The sequence below is a fragment of the Oryctolagus cuniculus genome, chromosome 16, assembly GCF_964237555.1.
Source record: "Oryctolagus cuniculus chromosome 16, mOryCun1.1, whole genome shotgun sequence".
In the NCBI taxonomy this organism is placed as follows: Eukaryota; Metazoa; Chordata; class Mammalia; order Lagomorpha; family Leporidae; genus Oryctolagus; species Oryctolagus cuniculus.
Genome location: NC_091447.1, coordinates 10,378,654 through 10,398,458, shown reverse-complemented (window position 1 = coordinate 10,398,458; position 19,805 = coordinate 10,378,654). Strand labels below are relative to the sequence as shown.

At 45.2% G+C, this 19,805-nt stretch overlaps 1 protein-coding gene across 14 annotated transcripts in view; it reads right to left on the bottom strand.

Moving 5' to 3' along the window:
• The window catches only part of HDAC9 (histone deacetylase 9), a 1,002,499-nt gene that overhangs the window by 758,464 nt on the left and 224,230 nt on the right, over nt 1–19,805 (bottom strand). For 5 of the 14 annotated variants that reach the window (XM_051853238.2, XM_051853224.2, XM_070059608.1 and 2 more), the window contains exons 1-2: nt 13,942–14,084; nt 13,774–13,848 (exon numbers count right to left, since the gene is read on the bottom strand). The exons of 1 other annotated variant lie outside the window; for it this stretch is intronic. In XM_051853238.2, the coding sequence (XP_051709198.2) occupies nt 13,774–13,848; nt 13,942–13,978 (112 nt within the window). In that variant the 5' untranslated portion in view covers nt 13,979–14,084. Of the gene's footprint in view, nt 1–13,773; nt 13,849–13,941; nt 14,085–19,805 lie in introns of those variants that run through there. 8 more of the 14 variants (XM_017344371.3, XM_051853226.2, XM_051853227.2 and 5 more) reach the window with 2 other exon arrangements.

The window sequence follows — 19,805 nt, the reverse complement described above, 5'->3', positions numbered from 1 at the left end:
CGCACAGCTGCCTCCAGTTCAGCTAATTAACTGTAGGACTTGCTCCTGATTGGAGAGCAGCGTGCTCGGCGTGTGGGCAGCCGAGTTGGGATTGGCGGAGGAGGACTATAAAGGAGGAGAGAGACGGCATGCACCAGGAACATCTATGGGGAACATCTAAGGGAACCCGTGCAGCCCCCGAGAGAACCGGCCGGCGGTGTGCCGCTCCCCTGCGGAAGTGGGGAATGTGGCCAGGGGGAACTGCCCTTCCACGGAGGTGGAAGGGATAGTAGCCAACCCGGGAAGAACCAGCAGCAAACCCGGGGAGGGCCGAGCAGACGAAAGAACAGCGCAGGGTCCTGTGTCGTTCCCCCACGAAGAGGGGGAGCGACATAATGGTGCCGTGACTCGGATATGAAGCCTAGGCAGGGCTTAGTGTCGTTCCTCCACGAAGAGGGGGAGCGACATAATGGTGCCGTGACTCGGATAGGAAACCTAGGACGGATATGAAACTTAGGAGGGAAGAAACGGGAAGAACTGGGAAAATATCGGAGAAAGAAACTAGCAAACAGCCTAGGGAAAATATCGGAGAGAGAGACTAGCAAACAGCCTAGGGAAAAGCCGGACGAAAAAGGAGCCGGAAGAAGCTATTGAAAGCCTAGGCATAGACTCGGATACGGACTACGGGGGGAGGCTGGGAGAAATCTCTAAGGTCGAAAGCGAAAGTGAAAGCTAGAACAAACAGACTCGGATGCGGACTGTGGGGAGAGGCCAGGAGAAATGAGGGAGGAGTATTGTTGGAGGAAAGCTTGGGGAAACATACCGGGTAGAGAAAAATGTTAGGGAAATTGAAGCCGCGGGGGGCAGGCCAAGGCGGATACGAAAGCCACTTTGGGATTCTCAAGTTAGCCCGGGAATAGGGGGCGAAAAGTTGAAACTAGAAGCTGAAACGTGAGCCTGGTTGGGATCCGTCTGATTAGCCCGGGGAGCAAAGGACGGGAAGCCAAACCGTGGGGCGGAGACGTACGCTGGGTTGAATTCGCCAGGCTAGCCCGGGGAACTTAGATTGAATGCTAGTGGCGGACACGTAAGCTACGCTGTGTTACTCGCGGAAGCCGCCGCGTGCAGAGAGAGCACGGGGCGTGAATAGATAGGGAACGGGGCTGGCGTAGGCCGTGGTTCAGACGCGAAAGGGTTAAGCGTGGAGACCGCGGAGCGCGCGAAGCCGAGCCGCGCAAAGCCAGGAAGCTGCGCAGATGAGAGAGGCGCGCGGGCTGAAGCGGCGCAGAGCCGGGAACCCGCCGGCGGGGCGAGGTGCCGGAAAGCTGCGGGGATAAGAGAAACAGAAGTTTAGAAGTAAAAGAGAAATAGGAATGTTGGCAGACAGAAGTAAAATGGGAGAAATAGAAATGCCCGGAGATAGAGAAATAGAGAAAAATAAGGCCTCCCCTCAACATGCCAATGAGAAAGCTTGGATTCGGTCTGCCTGATTAAGTGAGGCGATGAGCACCTGGGCGGCTAGCAGCTTGTGCGCCGCAGGTCACCGAAGACGGGCACGAATTAACATCAGTAAGGCTTCCCCACAATACAACCATTAGGAGGCTTGGATTCGGTCTGCCTAATTAAGGCGGTAAGCGCCAGCAAGCAGCTCGACCAGAGTATGAGCTGCAGGTCACCGAAGATAGGCACGAACCAACACTAATAAGTCTCCCCCACAATAAGGCAATGAGAAGGCTTGGATTCGGTTTGCCTGATAGAGCTTGTAAGCCCCTGCAGGCAGAGCAAAGCATGCGCTGCAGGGCACCGAACACAGGCACGCATCAGCGCCTAAGAACCTCCTCACAACATGGCGAAGAGAGGACCCGGATTCGGTTTGCCTGATGGATAGGACTTGTAAGAGCCTGTGGCAACTCTAGCAAGTAGAGCAGAGTGTGTGCCGCGGGACACCGAAGACAGGCGCGTATCAACGCCAAAAAATAAAAAGAAAGGGGGATCTGTGGGGAGCAACCGGACTAGACTAAGTTACTGGAATTAAGACTTATTCTATGCATCTGCTCTCCCACAATATGGCGCTGGGAGAGAAGTAAACAGCTTCCGCACAGCTGCCTCCAGTTCAGCTAATTAACTGTAGGACTTGCTCCTGATTGGAGAGCAGCGTGCTCGGCGTGTGGGCAGCCGAGTTGGGATTGGCGGAGGAGGACTATAAAGGAGGAGAGAGACGGCATGCACCAGGAACATCTATGGGGAACATCTAAGGGAACCCGTGCAGCCCCCGAGAGAACCGGCCGGCGGTGTGCCGCTCCCCTGCGGAAGTGGGGAATGTGGCCAGGGGGAACTGCCCTTCCACGGAGGTGGAAGGGATAGTAGCCAACCCGGGAAGAACCAGCAGCAAACCCGGGGAGGGCCGAGCAGACGAAAGAACAGCGCAGGGTCCTGTGTCGTTCCCCCACGAAGAGGGGGAGCGACATAATGGTGCCGTGACTCGGATATGAAGCCTAGGCAGGGCTTAGTGTCGTTCCTCCACGAAGAGGGGGAGCGACATCCTGCCTTTCCTATGAAAAACTATCAATCTCGTAATGGCTTCTTTATGCTAGTTCATCCAGTGAAATCATATGCTTTTGGGAAAAGCCATGAAAAGACCAATGAACAAAACCACACTTAATATCATATACCTGGGAAATTAGAACCTAAAAAAATGTTACTTACCTGTAGTCTTAAATATTGTTAGCTACTAAGTCAACCAGATAAGAGAACCCCAGGAAAAGAAGAGCATCGAACTAAGATACACACACACTACCACACTCCAAGTGCCTCAATTTATCCAAATAAATTATGACTAATCACTCACTCTTCCTTCAAGCACTGCATGAGAGAATGGACCTGCCTATGCTTCCTAGAAAGGTGGTTCCTTGCATTATGTAACTATTTCATTTTTCTTTTGCTTCCACCTTATCTAACAGCCATCATAGATGAAAACACTAAGACTTGTGAAGGTAAGATGAACTTGTCTTCTAGCAGGTCAGCTGAAAAAGCACTATATAAATTTTTCATTTTGCTTCACTGCAAAGTAGGCATTAGAGATGAGGAAAGTCAGAGTCAAAGGGAAAGTCAGTTTGCAAATGGCACTCAGCTTGTTTCATGCAAACCCCAAACCTTTCTAGTTCCAAGGCCACTGCCCATCCCATGAAGGCCCAATCTCCAGATCCAACCACATCCTCCTACACATTCATGATCTGGATTTTTTTTTCTCATTTTCTGGCTGAAGTGATGCACTAAAAATACATATGCCAAGAGAGTTTCCAATGGAACGACAATTACAGAACCATGCATACAGGCATGCCTCACAAGTGCCAATTAAGTACATGGGATCAGCAACACAGAACCAACAACGCAAGCAACCAAGCAGACAGGGGAGTATGATTGATCTCCTGTACATTTTCTGCTTAACTGCTCGACAACCAACATTCTTCAATCCAAACACTTATGTGCCTGCTGAATGAAATCACCAACAACTAGAGAGGCTTCTGTTCTTAACACCTGAATATTTTAGACTTTAGACAACTAGACATATGACTTTAAAAGCCATAGAGTCCCTTAACATTCAAATGAATTGCCTTGTCAAATGCATGGGCACAAAAACGACCAAGTCCAAAGACATACACAAGATCCACTTCCTGAAATATTGAATTCGGTGGTGCTTGAGAAGGACCAGGAAAACACAGGTGTGTTAATACTGTCATCTGAGGCCCTCTAACAAGACAGATCTATGTCAGCCACATGCTTCATTTACTCTCAGTATTAAGCATGAGTGTCAGAAGCAGACAAGGGAGGACTGAGGCCAGCAGTCCTCACTTAAGGACACAATTCACTGGGACCTTTCGGTCTCTCTAGAATGAACTACAAAAGAGATAATACAATAATTTGTTGTGGGGCCGGTGCTGTGGCATAGAGGGTAAAGCGGCCGTCTGCAGCGCCGGCATCCCATATTGGTGCTGGTACGAGTCCCGGCTGCTTCACTTCTGATCCAGCTCTCTGCTATGGCCTGGGAAAGCAGTAGAAGATGGCCCAAGTCATTGGGCCCCTGCACCCCCTTGGGAGACCTGGGGGAGGCTCCTGGCTCCTGGCTTCCGATTGGCCCAGCTCCAGCCATTGTAGCCAGTTGGGGAGTGAACCAGCAGTTGGAAGAACTCTCTCTTTCTCTGCCTCTCCTTCTCTCTCTGTAACTCTTTCAAATAAATAAATAAATCTTTAAAAAAATTTGTCATGTAAACATGTTTATTGCCATATATGCATATATATATATATATATATATATAGGTTCACACATCAAATGCAGTAGGAATCAAAGTTTTGATCTCTATTTAAACACTTAGACACTAACAGGAAAGAAAGTACTAAGCCATCTACTATCCCAGCAGGATTCTAAATGAATCCTAAATAAGTCTCTATTATGAAACAGAGGATTAAATCACTTCATGCAAGAAAAAATAATCTATATGGTGTCTACATTGCTTTTTGCTATAATTATTTTCAATGAAAGGTTAGAAAAAAGACAACTTCATGTTCTATTATAAAATACCTATAACTACCATATGTGAATTAATTCGCTCCATCTGAGAATACAGATATTCTATCTTCAGATCATTTAGACAAGATACTACAACCTTAAAATAGAACTCTATGCTTATACTGAGAAGCAGGAAAGTTCCAAATGAATGAGTTAATTTGAGAATATTCTTTTAAGCAATTTCACATGAAATGACTTTGATAGGTTATCAAAATGTACATAAATAACCACTTTATTTAAGAAACTTCATTGCAGTAAAGAAGTATTTCACCTAGGATGTTTGCATTTCTTAACATTAGATGTCTTTTAAAATTAATTTCTTTCTTTAAAGATTTCTTTATTTATTTGAAAGGCAGAGTTACAGAGAGGCAGAGGCAGAGAGAGTGTTGTCACTCCCCCAGATGGCTGCAATGGCCAGGGCTGGGCAAGGCTGAAACCAGGAGCCAAGAGTTTTTACCAGGTCTCCTATGTAGATGCAGAGACCCAAGCACTTGGACCATCTTCTGTTAGAAGGAGGGAGACCTGGATTTTTTGGAGGTGACATCTACGTTCCTGGGTTACTTCATGTCTCTGGGAACTTCCAGTGTTTCATCGATAAAAGTGGAGACAGTATAAGTCTCACTTGTCAAGAGTCTCTTGGGAAGTCTTCAAAATCTGCCAGCTCTATGACTAAAACATGCAGCTGACTGTTATCAAGGCAGGGGAAGCACGTTCGCCGAGGGGAATGGACTGGGACCCTGCCCTCCAGGCAGCTGGGGTCTTCCTCCACGCAGTCCCAAATGAACAGCCTGGAGATTTTCTATACAACCTGAGTAACCACACTTTCAACCAAGCCAGCATTTGCCTCTGCCTCCCATGAGGCATCCATCCATTTTCCCAATGGTGTCAAGCCAGGCCTTTGATTTAGTTGACAACTTTTCTTCCTTGAACTGCTCAAGGTGAAGCAGAACTTTTTTGTCTGACTGTGAAGCACCTCATTTCAAAGAATAGATGTGCCATGGCAACCAGACCAAGAACACACTCTGTACGCAGGGAGTTAGAGTGCTGGAAAAGGACCCTGGCCAGTAGAGCCTGGTGTCATTAAACATAGAACTAAATTTGAAGCAGAAGCGGTAGCAAAACATATATATGCATCCTGAAATGCGATGGGCTGCATTACACCGCTTCATGAGATTCTCCGTCTCTCCAGCACATTTGCCAAAGGCACTTCCAGATGGACAGGATATCTTATGTTGAATTTATCACAACTTTTTGAGTAGGTCAAATTTTGAAGCAAAAAAAAAAAAAAAAAAGAACTTCAAATTTTATGCAGTGTGACAGAACAAAAAAAAAAAAACAACTTAGGAGCTGTACAGCCAAGGTGCTAATCACTTTTTAAAATAATTTTTTTAAATCGTACTCTTGCATAAACATTAAATGCACTACTTTACAATGCAGAGTCATATACCTGAGGGTGTTCTTTCACTGCCATCTTAATTCAGTTTTCAATAACAAACTGAATTTTAATTATATAAATATCTTTATTCATTTGGTACCCCTAGGAAAGTTGAAAAACAAAGAGTTTGAAATCTAACTCTTGTCATTTTAAACCAAATGAATTCAATCCTAATTATAAATAAAAACACTTCTTCAGGGAAGGCGAGAAGGGGCAAAGGGAGTGGGAGGGAAAATGGGAAGGAGAAATGGAGAGAGAGGAAGGCAGCAACATTAGATTCTCAGAACTGTACCTAAGAACTATACTGAACCCATTAAAAACTAAAATATTTAAATTTTATAATAAAAAATACTTTTTCCCCTACTCCCTTTCATTCATGATGTCCACCAAAAAAAAAAAAAAAACCACAAAATTCTGATGACAAGTGGAAGAATCACTATGTTCCTAAAGTTGTATCTATGAAATGCATGAAGTTTGTATACCTTAAGTAAAAGTTTTCTGGGGAAAATATTTTCCGTTTTCTTACTGTAAATCTCTAATAATGGGTTTAGTGTTTATTTTTATAACTCTTCATATGGAATAAGTAAAACCACTGGCAACTGTAGCGCATGACTAGTGCGTCCAAAATGATTACGTAAACGTTGAGACATCAACAAGCCTGGGACAAGCTAAATAAAAGACAGTTAATTGCTTTGCAAGTCAAAACTTCTTTTGAAAACCATCTCAAATAAGAAAGATGCAAATACTCAGGTTTTAGCATTTCTAGGACTATGGTTATAAAGGTTAGATGAACACGGAGCAGAAAAGGGCGCATGACAATACTGAGTTCTCCCTATTCGGATTACACCTCACCTGCCCTGGTACCCAGAGTCCAGCAATGGAGGCCAGTGTAGACACCACCTGGGAGAGAACACATTAACCCAACAACAGCGAATGGTAAAGTGCTGCTAATCCTGCACACTGGGTGCATCAGGTGGAGCACCAAGCAGGACTGGGAGAAAACAGAAGCAGAAGGGTAACACTTTAAATCGGCATAGAGACTGGAGCAAGCTGGCTTTAACATGTGGGATGTCAGGAGGGTGACAGGAGAGAAAACCCTGGACGATCCTCCACACTCCCTGGACCACCTTCTGGTTTGTGGATGAGGACATTTGGGACCACAGGGATGGATGACAAGCAGAGACGTGGCCCTAGAAAGGATGCTGGCTCGTGTCCCACCTGCAAAGGCAGTGAGGCCGCTCCAGGTTTTTTGGAGAATTGAGCTCTTTTGTATCAGGACTCAAACCTTGTTCCAAGTCCCATCAATAATGCCAGGCAGAGAAAGCATAGAAACAGAAATAAATGAGTAGGGGATTTTAAAATAAAAATAAGCAAACAGCTCATGTGTGTTTTTAATCCCAACATGTCCTATGGACATTCTCTAAACTTGACACCCTTTGTGTTATGTCCCTGGTCCCTGTCTTTCTTCCTCTGATATGACTTCAACAAGTACCCCACACTGGAGCCTCTCAAACAAATATCCCATCTTCCACCACCTCGTCCATGACTACAAGCCTCTCTTGAATTGTCCAGACAGGGCAAATTCTTGGGTGTCCTAAGTCAACCCCAAGTCCAGATCATGAACTTGCTACTCTGAATTTCCGGAAGGAAAGTGCAGCACAAAAGTCCCCCTCACTCTGTGCCTCTCGTCCCCTGCCTCCTCCTGTGGTTCTCCTAACAAAGCCTCCATTCCGCCACTGCATTTAGAACCCCGTCGTCCTCTTGATCTGAGGCACCTTCTTTTTTAAAAATAATAATGATTTATTTATTTTGAGAGAAAAAAAGAGATCTCCCATCTGGTGCTTCACTCCCCCAATGTCCACAACAGCAGGGGCTGAGTCAGGCGCCAGGAACTCAAGCAAGGTCTCCCACATGGGTGGCAGGGACCCAACTACTTGAGCTGTCCCACCTGCTGCCTCCAGGGTCTGCGTTGGCAGGGAGCTAGAATCAGAAGTAGAGCTGGGACTTAAACCCAGGCACTCTGGCACAGGGGCAGGTGTCCCAAGCAGGGTCTTAACTGCCAAACCAAGCACCCACCCACATGGTCCTTCTTTATCCAGGGGTGCTGACAGTCAGGGGGGATGTCTACTCCTCTTTCATCGTGCCCCTGCCCCCATCCTGGGTGCCAGAGCTAACCGCCATGGGTCAGCATTTCTCAAACAGTCACTGAACTTGCTTTAATTTTTCTACTCCTCTCCTGGACAATCCATTCCACAGAGACATTTTAAAATATTAATATATACTATATAATATATTAATATAATATATTATTAATAATATCATTAATTATATAATTATATTGTGTGATATATAATAATTAATACATTGATTATATAATTGATATATTAATATAATATATTAAATATATTAAGCATTTTACAATAAGTGAAAATATTTTTTATTTTTAAAAGAATACATATACTCTCACAGATTGTTAATACTATAAATCAAATACATCTATAAATGGTATTTTAATACTGAAACTTCCCCAGGGAGACAACAAGTACAGTGACACCACAGCCTCTCATCTGGTATCATGCATTCAGCCATACTGGTTAAATGATGATCAGCTTACACTGAATAATCATGAGTTTGTCAAAAAGAAAAACTTTCTTAATAAAAACAACAGAGGAGCTAACGCTACATAAAAGGGCTCAGTTCCGATGTAAGAAGTCTGACATCCATAGGGTGGAGCACTGGCCTCTGTTTCTAACCATACACTGTAGATGATTCTGTAGAGAATTAATTCTGCAGTAATGTTTCATATGAATGCACACTGTTTTATTTATTCACTTCTCTCTACATGGCAGTCTAAAGGTGAACACCACATTCATGGATCAGTTACTATACAAACCTACTGGTAGATCAGAAAAAAGATTGTAACTGATCAGCCACACTCTGCCAGGAATATTCTAATGAGGAAGGACCACGGCCCAAGTCTGATGCTAGGAAGGAAGAAGGTCTGTATCATACATAGTCTGCTGGGTTTCTCTACCCTGGCACTAGTGACATTTTGCCCACCTGTCCCACAGGTGTTAGTGAAAAAACCAATATCACAGCCAGACATTGCCAAACCTGTCCTGGAAGACAGAACTGTTGAGGGCTGCTGTCCCCTCAGGGGACAAACCAGCCAAGGAATGGGCCACATGAACAGCACCCCCTACAGGTTCCCTCAAGAACACCACCCAACAGCCTTGACAGAATACATGTAGGCAGAAAGTGCTGAGTTTAAACATTTTACACTTCCGCGGAAACAAATTTAGACTGCATAAGTAGTTTACTATCATCTCCTTAACTACTCCACAGCCATAGGAAAATAGAAATAAAGATACAATAATTATATATAATATATAATAATTTATAAATATATTGCCACTTGAGGAAACGTAAGTTTCATAATCTTCATGTCTTCATTCAATTAGTCAATAGTAAAACTGATCAGTCAAAATGCCATATAATTTTATTTACTTTTCCTATTTAGTTTATATCAATAAGTTCTACTGTCACCAATCCCATGATAATTTTTGATCATTTTTTAGCCTTACCATTTGCCGTGGGTAACCACTCCTTTTGAATATGCTATCATCTTTTTTTTTTTTTAAGATTTATTTGGCTTATTTGAAAGGCAGAGTGACAAAAAGAGAGAGAGAGACCCATCCACAGCTTGGCACCACAAATGTCACAATGGCTGGGGCTGGTCCAGCCTGAACCCAGGAGCTTCATCCAGGTCTCTCAGTGGGGTCAGGAGCTCAAGCACTTGTGTCATCTTCCACTGCCTTCCCAGGCACTTTAGCAGGAAACTGGATTGGAAATGGAGCAGCCAGGATTCGACTGGCACTCCAGCATGAGATGCCAGCATCACAAGAGGTGGCTTAACCCACTGTGCCACAATGACAGCTCCTTCTTTCTTTACACCATCCTTAAAAATGACAACACTCTGGTTTTTGTTCTCCTCTGGCCACTATGTCTTCTTAATTGTTCCAGGTTTCTCAGTCTGCCCACTGGCCTTACCCATACTGCCAATACTTGGGCCGGGCCACTATCATTTCTGAGCAAGTAGTTTTCCCACTTGTTGCCATGAGTCTACTCTTGTGCTCTGCCAATCTACTAACCACTCTGCAGCTAATTTACAAACATTATTCAGGTCATACAACTTGCTGCATAGGCCTTTAGATCGTTTTCTATTGCACTTGAACAACACAGCTCCCTTCCATGATCTACTAGCCCAGCAAGCTCTGGATTCTGCCAACACCTCTGAGTGTCGCTCCTGCCATTCACATGTTTCAACTTCTTGCATCAAAGAGGCCATTATATATTTTTTAACTTGCTAAAGATTAGTTGTAACAATATTTCCAGACAAGAGTGACATAAAAGCATTGATATGTGTTAAAAAAAAATAGGATAGAAGAGGATCTGGAAACAGGAGGATACTGGTACTCAGTACTCCAGTGTCTGACCAAGCCCTTCTGAGAATACATCAATATACAAAGAATGGACATTCATAAGCCAGAGGGCACTTCTGAACCTGTCTGTAACCACAGACAGTAGCAAGTCATGGATAATAATATTCTTTTTTTTTTTTTTTTTGACAGGCAGAGTGGACAGTGAGAGAGAGAGACAGAGAGAAAGGTTTTCCTTTGCCATTGGTTCACCCTCCAATGGCCGCCGCGGCCAGTGCGCTGCAGCCGGCGCACCACGCTGATCCGATGGCAGGAGCCAGGTACTTATCCTGGTCTCCCATGGGGTGCAGGGCCCAAGCACCTGGGCCATCCTCCACTGCACTCCCTGGCCACAGCAGAGAGCTGGCCTGGAAGAGGGGCAACCGGGACAGAATCCGGCACCCCGACCAGGACTAGAACCCGCTGTGCCAGCACCGCAAGGCGGAGGATTAGCCTAGTGAGCCGCGGCGCCGGCCAATATTCTTTTGAGATAAAAATGTTGGCAGGAGTGGGGAGGAGGGGCAGATGATGGAATCATTCTGGAAAACTGTTAGCAATCGTCAATACTAAAATGCCTCTTTGCTTTCTCGACGGTCTAAGGACCCAAGGATGCTTTTTAGCCACGACCCTGCCCGCTGCACCTCGTCTCCTACAAGAGTTCTAACTCCCTTTATCCCTCTCCTTCTCTGCAAACAGAAAAACATGTTTTCAAGTCCCTTCCAATCAATATTTTTACAGGTAAAGCTTGGCCGATCCTATCAAGATGACAAAAATATGTAGCCAATGTGGGGAAACATAAAGTAGAAATGAAAGATTGCAGGTTGCATGTGTATCAGATTGTCTGATAAAACACAAGTCAATCATTTCAGAACTGCTTGCATTTTTAGCTTCAAATTCCAGTAACTGTCCCCTTCAATAAAAGGAAAAATTTTAAAGCACCATTACTCTACTGAATGGCAAGAAAAATCTGCAAAGTTGTGAGATTAACCTTTCTCTTCATTCACAGGTTTGGTTCTATCTTTGTAGTAGCAGCAGAATCTAAAAGAAAAGGCACGGAAAGCCAATTGCAGGTTTTTAAAACGTCTGACTGTGCATGTCCCAGTTCTCTTCAGTATCTTCCAGAAGATTCAGCCCATTTTTATTTCTGCAGCACATCAGTGTTTATCATTTGTTTTACAACAGCACTGCATGTTCTCGAAAATTGACACAGATAAATTTCACTCATCCTCTACAGAAACTCAAGAGAGACAAATGGCCTTAAAGAACAAAACCCACCACCAAGACATGGTTGATTTACTAATAGAGCATTGCTTCTTTTACCCGCTCAGCTCAATATTTACTTCATTACAGTGGTAATTCCCCCAAACCATCCTCAGAAGCCTCTGGATTTGTCAAGATTTATGACAAATTTCCAGCTTATAATTAGGCATTATGAAAATTCACTGTGGGAAAACTATTGTTAGACAAAAGCTTCTCCATTTAGTGTGCTTTAAAGGAACAGTCAAGACTTTCTCCATTTAGGAAGGCCAAGAGCAAAACCATGAATGCGCTTCGATTGCACAAACAGGTTTGCGTAAAACCTATTTCTCACATACTACTAATGCTCTAAGTAGGGGCTAATGCAACCAGACTTGGAACAAGAACCTGGCTGTCTCATCAGCAAGCTCGCTCAACCTCTTCATACCTCAGTTTCCTTATCTATAAAATGAAGATATTATCAAGTGCCACATAAGGATACTGGGAGATTAAATAAGGAAACCACTCAGTGCAGTGCCAGGCACACAGGAAATGCCCAACCACTGGAATTCAGGACTATTTGAGTAATGACACAGAGAAACAATGAAGTCAGGGAGACCCTCACTTCCCCATTTGTTGCCAACCTCAGGATTTCACCAAGAAAAAAGAGTATCCAGGCAGCCTGAAGATCTGGAAGAGAGCACAGGCACACCTGGAGACCTCCTGGCGGGTAGAGCGAGGCAAGAGCTCAGAGCCTATACCCAACCACAACCTCCTGGCACGGATGAGGGGTGCCCAAGGTGCAGCTCTTTCCTCACACATTCTATGCCTTGCTCTGGGAGTATCGACAAAGCTCTACTCCCTCACCCCTAGAGAGAGGCCAAGGCAAGGTCTGAGGCAGTCTGTTTCCAGAGAATTATTCCAAAGTGGTGAGAGCAAGACCAAGGAGGGCCTGAGGGCCTGGGATCCGGCCAGAGCGCTCCACAGAGATTCTTCCCGGCCTCGTAGCATCAAGTCACCAGGAGACAGCAGCGTGGGGCAGAAGACAATCAAGTGCACTCAAACACAGCACTCGAAAATCTCAACCACAGCACCACCTAAGCTCTCAGAATTGGCACAATCCTCACACACTTGCTCCCTATCCGCCACCCCCGGGAGACCTGTACCATGGCTGTCTTCACGTTCAGATGAGAAAGCTGAGATATACAATGGCTGTGAAACATCCCCCAAGGAGACTCTATTGCAAATCCAACCACAATACGGCACCAAATAGTCTAGTTTTAGAATCTGCAATCTTAACCGCTATCCCCTGTTTCTGTTCCCACTGGTACACCAACTACTGGAAACATAGCCTTGCTTTCTACGGCTCATAATTCAATTTTCTGCAATAATATTTCTCTAAAACTTAAATTACTGAGCTGCTATGAACCTTTAGGCAATATTAGGCCTCTTTCAATTAAGGATACAATGGGCACATTTCAAAATGTTGCAACTCAACTAGGCTGAAGTGGAGCACACCACAGAGGTGTGGACAAAAAGCATGGAGGGCCCTGATTTGACCAACTCCGTGTGGCTGCTGGATAGGGAATCCATATACTCCTCGCTCTGCTTTTGTTTGTGCTTGAAATTTTCCGTACCGAAGCTAAACATAAGGAAATGTCCAACTACAAAGAAGACAGCTGAAGACCTCCAGCTGCTTCCGAACGCACAGGCAAATTCAGGTTCAGCAGACAACACCTCTGTGGACAATTGCAGTCTGAGTGTTTAGATCAGAGAGTTCAGGAATGTGTTTAGCAAAAACTTTTCCTCATCCTAAAACCTCCCATCACTCCCACCCCCAGGATCTGCATCTTCTCTAACTGGAACAAGAAAACCATTCCCAGAGCTGCAGTTTCTGTTCACTCTAATTTTCTGTTGTTGCTGCTCCAGCTGTTGCTGTTGGGAGGCCTTTTGCTCCCCTCCTTCTAACAGGTCTACTGATTCACAGCCTATGACTGCTCAAGACCATCTGCAGAGTCAAACTGAAAAACATCCACCCCGATATCCTTTTCTTAGAAGATTAAAAGAAAGAAACTTACCCGTTGTGTTGTGCATTCCCTCTTGGCCAAAATATGCTGTGGTTTCGAAAACTAGCCCAGTCCTTCTGAACTTTTCTGTATCCGTTATAATATTAAAGAGCCACAAGGAAGGGAAGTGGTTAGTCAACTTGCTAATTTTATCAGTCCCTCCCACTGGTTAAATAGTACCTGATGCTACAGACGCAAAATCAGTTTTCCAGCTCATTTCCCTGCTACTGCACGACGTTCATAACGGCAGCATAACTTGGCGGCATCTAGTTTGTAGCATGAGATGCTGAAGGAATGAAGATTTTATGACTATTAATAAGCAGACTAATAGACTACAGAAACCAGAGATTCAACAAGACGAGGGGGAGGAGGAAAGGGAGTATCTCTCAGCTCCACCAAGCTCAGTGGGTTGGGTGGGAAGGGGAGTGATTTTAATGCAATCAGCGGACGAGTGGGAAGTGGCTGGTGCTTCATTTGTGGATAAATTATTCTGCCCTGGAATGGAGCCAGGTTCCCGGATATAAACACTTCCACAACTTGGAGCCCTGGCTCGGCCGATGCTGTTTCTCTGGATATGGGTAACTGAAACCCAAGACAAAGCAGCAAGTGTACGTGCCACTGGATGAGGGAAAATTCAACATCCTCCAAAGAAGCTATGAGCTGTTTCCAAGGTGTAAAGATTGGCAATGAAAGAAAAGAAAACACAGACAGATTTCAATGAAATAAATGCTCGATGCTTCAATTGAACTCCATCGATCAAACTCTAAATGTGACACAACATGTAAAACTCTGTCACTCCAGAATCCCAGGTCATGCAATTTTCTAAGCTATGCCAAACAGTGGCATTTGAATTAAGTCTGCACCACTCACTCTGAGGTGTGTTTCCCACCATGCCTAAGGATTGTGGGGATAGAAGCGAGAAGGTCTGGAAACCAAAACACTTTGAAAAGGCTCATGAAGCCTCGCTGGTGACTAGCTGACAAACGGAAACCCTGACAGCGACCACTGACGCACACAAGGCAATGGCTTCACAAAAGTCTGATTTGGTAAACTGAGGCCGCCGAATGCAACAAGCAGTTCTGTCACTTGTCCGTGCTTAGCATCCCCACCCCCCAATTCGATACTAATAAGATAAGAGAGGAAAACACCTGGAGGCTCATTGTCTCTCTCTCTCTCTTTTTTTTTTTTTTTTTTTTTTTTTTTTTTTTTGACAGGCAGAGTGGACAGTGAGAGAGAGAGATGGAGAGAAAGGTCTTCCTTTTCCATTGGTTCACCCCCCAAGTGGCCGCTACGGCCGGCCAGCACGCTGCAGCCGGCGCACCGCGCTGATCCAAAGGCAGGAGCCAGGTGCTTCTCCTGGTCTCCCATGCAGGTGCAGGTCGCAGGCACTTGGGCCATCCTCCACTGCACTCCCAGGCCACAGCAGAGAGCTGGATTGGAAGAGGAGCAACCGGGACAGAATCCAGCGCCCCGACTGGGACTAGAACCTGGGGTGCCGGCGCCGCAGGCGGAGGATTAGCCTATTGAGCTGAGGCGCCAGCCGGCTCATTGTCATTTATCTTCCCTGTCCAGAAGCCTGCTTTCTGCTTAGATCTAGAAAATGTACTCTGCTGAAGTGAAATGCAAGAACTGCCTTGCTGAGTTATCACCAATAGTTCCTCCCAAAGAGCAAGAAGGGCATGGTTCTGACCCCCCAGCCTTTATATGAATCTGAGTTTAAGATGAGAACAAATAAACCAACACTTCTCAACCACGGCCCTGTGACTTCAGCTCCTCTTGCCTCTGTAGCTTTTGTATCTCCAGGGAAGGAAGAGGGAAAGACAGAGTTCTAAAGGAGCAAGAAGAGAAGGACAAGGGGGAAAAGGAAATGCCCTCAGTGTGCCTTCTCTCAAACTCTTCATAGGCTCTCAGCCTCCAGGGTCAGAGGCACCTGCTCCGCACGGGGTCAGAGCCACCTGCCCCACCTGGGGTCAGAGGCACCTGCTCCGCCCAGGGTCAGAGGCACCTGCTCCACCCGGGGTCAGAGGTACCTGCTCCACCCGGGGTCAGAGGTACCTTCTCCGCCCGGGGTCAGAGCCACCTGCTCCACCCGGGGTCAGAGGCACCTGCCCCACCTGGGGTCAGAGCCACCTGCCCCACCTGGGGTCAGAGGCACCTGCTCCACCTGGGGTCAGAGGCACCTGCTCCACCCGGGGTCAGAGGCACCTGCCCCACCTGGGGTCAGAGCCACCTGCCCCACCTGGGGTCAGAGGTACCTTCTCTGCCCGGGGTCAGAGCCACCTGCTCCACCCGGGGTCAGAGCCACCTGCTCTGCCTGGGGTCAGAGGCACCTGCTCCACCCGGGGTCAGAGCCACCTGCTCTGCCTGGGGTCAGAGCCACCTGCTCCGTGCCTCCTCTTCTGGAAGCTTTCCTCTGTATTCACACACTCCTGCCCCTTCCTGCAATGCTGGAGCACATTTTGTCATCCTCGCCATCTACCCATAAATTAATCCCTCTCTCTGGAAGATGGTGGGCCTCTTTTAAGACGTACACATTCTCTGATGCTCACATAGAGGCATTAAGCTTTTCAAGCAAAAAGCCCCACTTAAACCCATTTATTTATTCATCTTTAATGGGAGAAACCCTGCAAAGGCTTGTCACAGTGAGGCTGAGTGCACGATCTTCTTGAGAAGCAGAGAAACAGAAAGACGCAGAGATCTTCTATACACTGGTTCACTCCCCAAATGCCAACAACAGCCAGGGCTGGACCAGCTGAAGTTAGGAACTCTATCCAGGTCTCCCATGTGGGTTCAGGGACTCAAGTACTGAGCTACCTTCCAAAGTCTGCATTAGCAAGAAGCTAGAATCACTGTGAGAATGGAGCCAGAACTTGAACCCAAGCATTCAGACATGTGATGTTGGCACCTTAACTATGATGCAAAATGCCTGCCCTGCCTCCCCCCACTTTTGAAATAAGTATTTCATGTAATACCTTTTTCATCAGCCTAAAATGAAACTTACAGATGACACCACCAACTCTATACAGTAAACTTCTGTAAATCAAGGAAGTGGTTCCAGGCAGGAGCATAGATCAGTCCGCTGATGCTCGCCCTACCACGTGTGAGTAAACCTGAATAGAAGGGGAGGGGCAGAGACCAGCCGCATGCCAACAGTGGAAAGATCAAAAGACTAAAGGCCAGGCTGCAGCCAGGAACCAGGAACTCCATCTGGGTCTCTCACATGGGTGGCAAGGATCCAAGTCCATGGGCTATCATCTGCTGCTTTCCTAGATACATTAGCAGGAGGCTAGAACAGAAGTGGAACAGCCAGGACTTGAACTGACACTCAGACATGGGATAGATCAGGGCTCCAATTGGCAGTGTAACCTGCTGCACCACAACACCAACCCCTGAAATCAATTGTTGTCTTCAAAGGACTGTCAAACATTCTTCAGACTATGTAAAATTTGTCTCGAGGTTGAAAATCTTCTGCCCCTGCTATTAACTGCTTGATCAAAATGCTTTGTACCAACACTAACTGCTCAAGAAAAATACTTTGAAAAACATTAACAAAATATGTAATAACAGGGCTGGCGCCATGGCTCACTAGGTTAATCCTCCACCTGCGGCATCCCATATGGGCACTGGTTCTAGTCCCGGTTGCTCCTCTTCCAGTCCAGCTCTCTGCTGTGGCCCGGGAAGGCAGTGGAGAGTGGCCCAAGTGCTTGGGCCCTTCACCCCCATGGGAGACCAGGAAAAAACACCTGGCTCCTGGCTTCAGATCGGCACAGCGCCAGCTGTAGCAGCCATTTGGGGAGTGAACCAACGAAAAGAAGACCTTTCTCTCTCTCTCTCATTGTCTGCAAATCTACCTGTCAAATAAATTTTTTAAAAAAAGTAATAATAAAGATATGGTATTCAATATGACCAATAACTTTGATCTTAAAAAAAAAACTGCTTATAAATTACATAAAATTAGCTCTCAAGGACCTGCCAATGTGTTTTCAGGGATTTTTCATTCAAATATCATTCTTTTCACTTTCCTTTTTATTTATTTATTTATTTATTTATTTGACAGGCAGAGTGGACAGTGAGAGACAGAGAGAAAGGTCTTCCTTTTGCCGTTGGTTCACCCTCCAATGGCCGCTGCAGCCGGTGCACCGCGCTGATCCGAGGCAGGAGCCAGGTGCTTCTCCTGGTCTCCCATGGGGTGCAGGGCCCAAGCACTTGGGCCATCCTCCACTGCACTCCCGGGCCATAGCAGAGAGCTGGCCTGGAAGAGGGGCAACCGGGACAGAATCCGGCGCCCCGACCCGGACTAGACCCCGGTGTGCCGGCGGCCCCAAGGCGGAGAATTAGCCTATTGAGCCACGGCGCCGGCTTTATTTTTTGACATAGTCTAAGTTTTCTAAAATTATTTCACAATGTTGTACTACAACAAATAAGCAATGGCAAGCTTATGTTAGTTTATAAACTTCAGGGAAGTTAGCTACAGAGCACTCTTTGGTTATCTTCACGTTTGGGCGACAGTTAAAATGGACAAGAAAACTATATTCCTTCCAGACTATCAATTCTGCTCCATCTCAACCATTGGCTGAAGACCAGATGTAGAAGTCACAAATCACAAGAGGTATGTGTGCCCACATAACAGGATTTCTTGCCTTGGATTCCGGAGGAAGGTCAGTATTTTATCTCCTTCATTAGACAGCCAGAGCCCACACAAAGTCTCAGAGCAAGGTACAGTAAACACTCAAATAATTGTGCATCAATGAAAAAAGACCTAGGGTTTTAAAAGTAGTATAAATAATAATAAATTTCCCTATGAGCTAAAGAATAATAATAATAAAGTTAGCCTTTCAAATTAAGGTGCTTTAGTAATTTAATTACCTTTTTCCTATTTACAAAATTAATATTAGAAGCTGAGTCATGTTTGAATTCCATAAAATTATTTTATTAACTTCCTGTAAGGCTTGAAAATACTTTATAAAATCTCTCTTCTTATAATCCAGCCTTAACCTTCATTCTAATGAAGACTCAAATCGTATTTTCTTCTTATAAAAGAGCCTTTTTCCCCAAATAGAAATATTCAATTAGAAATGTTTCAAAGCCAGCTGCTGTGGGTACCAAACATATATATCCTGAAAAACAAGCTTTCATCTTTAAAAAATTGCACAAGTAGCAGTAAGACCACTTTCAACACATCTAACCCACCAAAAACTCTGTAATTACTACTGATTCAGAACAACATATCCCTAGAACGTATGGAAAGGAACTTTTAGAACCCTAGTAATGGGTGTGCAAGTGAAGATCCAGTATTTTCAGACAGTATTTTTTCTTGTCTTCTAGGAAATAGGTGCTTAGTTGAGAGGAAATTCACCCTTCTTCCTGCTTTAAGTTATGGGCTAACTGGAGCCTGAGTCCTTAAATACATTTTCACGTTGACTCACTTCAGTTCTGTACAGACTCATCAGCCAGTGAACCAAACCCTTCCTTCCTGCAGTTGCAACTTTCAACTGGGATTACAAAGGCAGATGTTGGCCCCTTGAAAAGCCGCTCTTTCAGCTCAGCTGGGGAGTGCAGGGTAAACCCAATGACCAATTTCCCAGCATAAAAGAATATATGAAAATTTCATAAGCCTCAACATCATGTAGCACACATCTTTCAGAGGAAAGCATCCCAAATTCAGTCTCTTCAGGGATTTGACCAAACTTACTGCTGGGGTTACTTTTAGCCAAGTTTTTTCTTATTGACAGATATTCAAATAAATTTTAAAACTTGTCATTGTAACAGAACATACCCAATTACTGAAAAGAAAGAGCTCTTCTGTGCGTGTGCCTATGTGTTCCTCAGTAAACATAACCTTCAACTTCACTGTAGTCAAATTAATGCAAATTATGATATATTAACATTTTTACCCATCAACTGATGCTAACAGAAAAGGATGTCAAGTATTTGATGTGAAAAGCACTGCTGTAGGACTGCAAATTGGTACACCCTTCCTGGGTAAAAACTGTCAGAGAAAATCAACAATCGTCTGAAAAGTTCACACTCCTTGAGACTGAGTC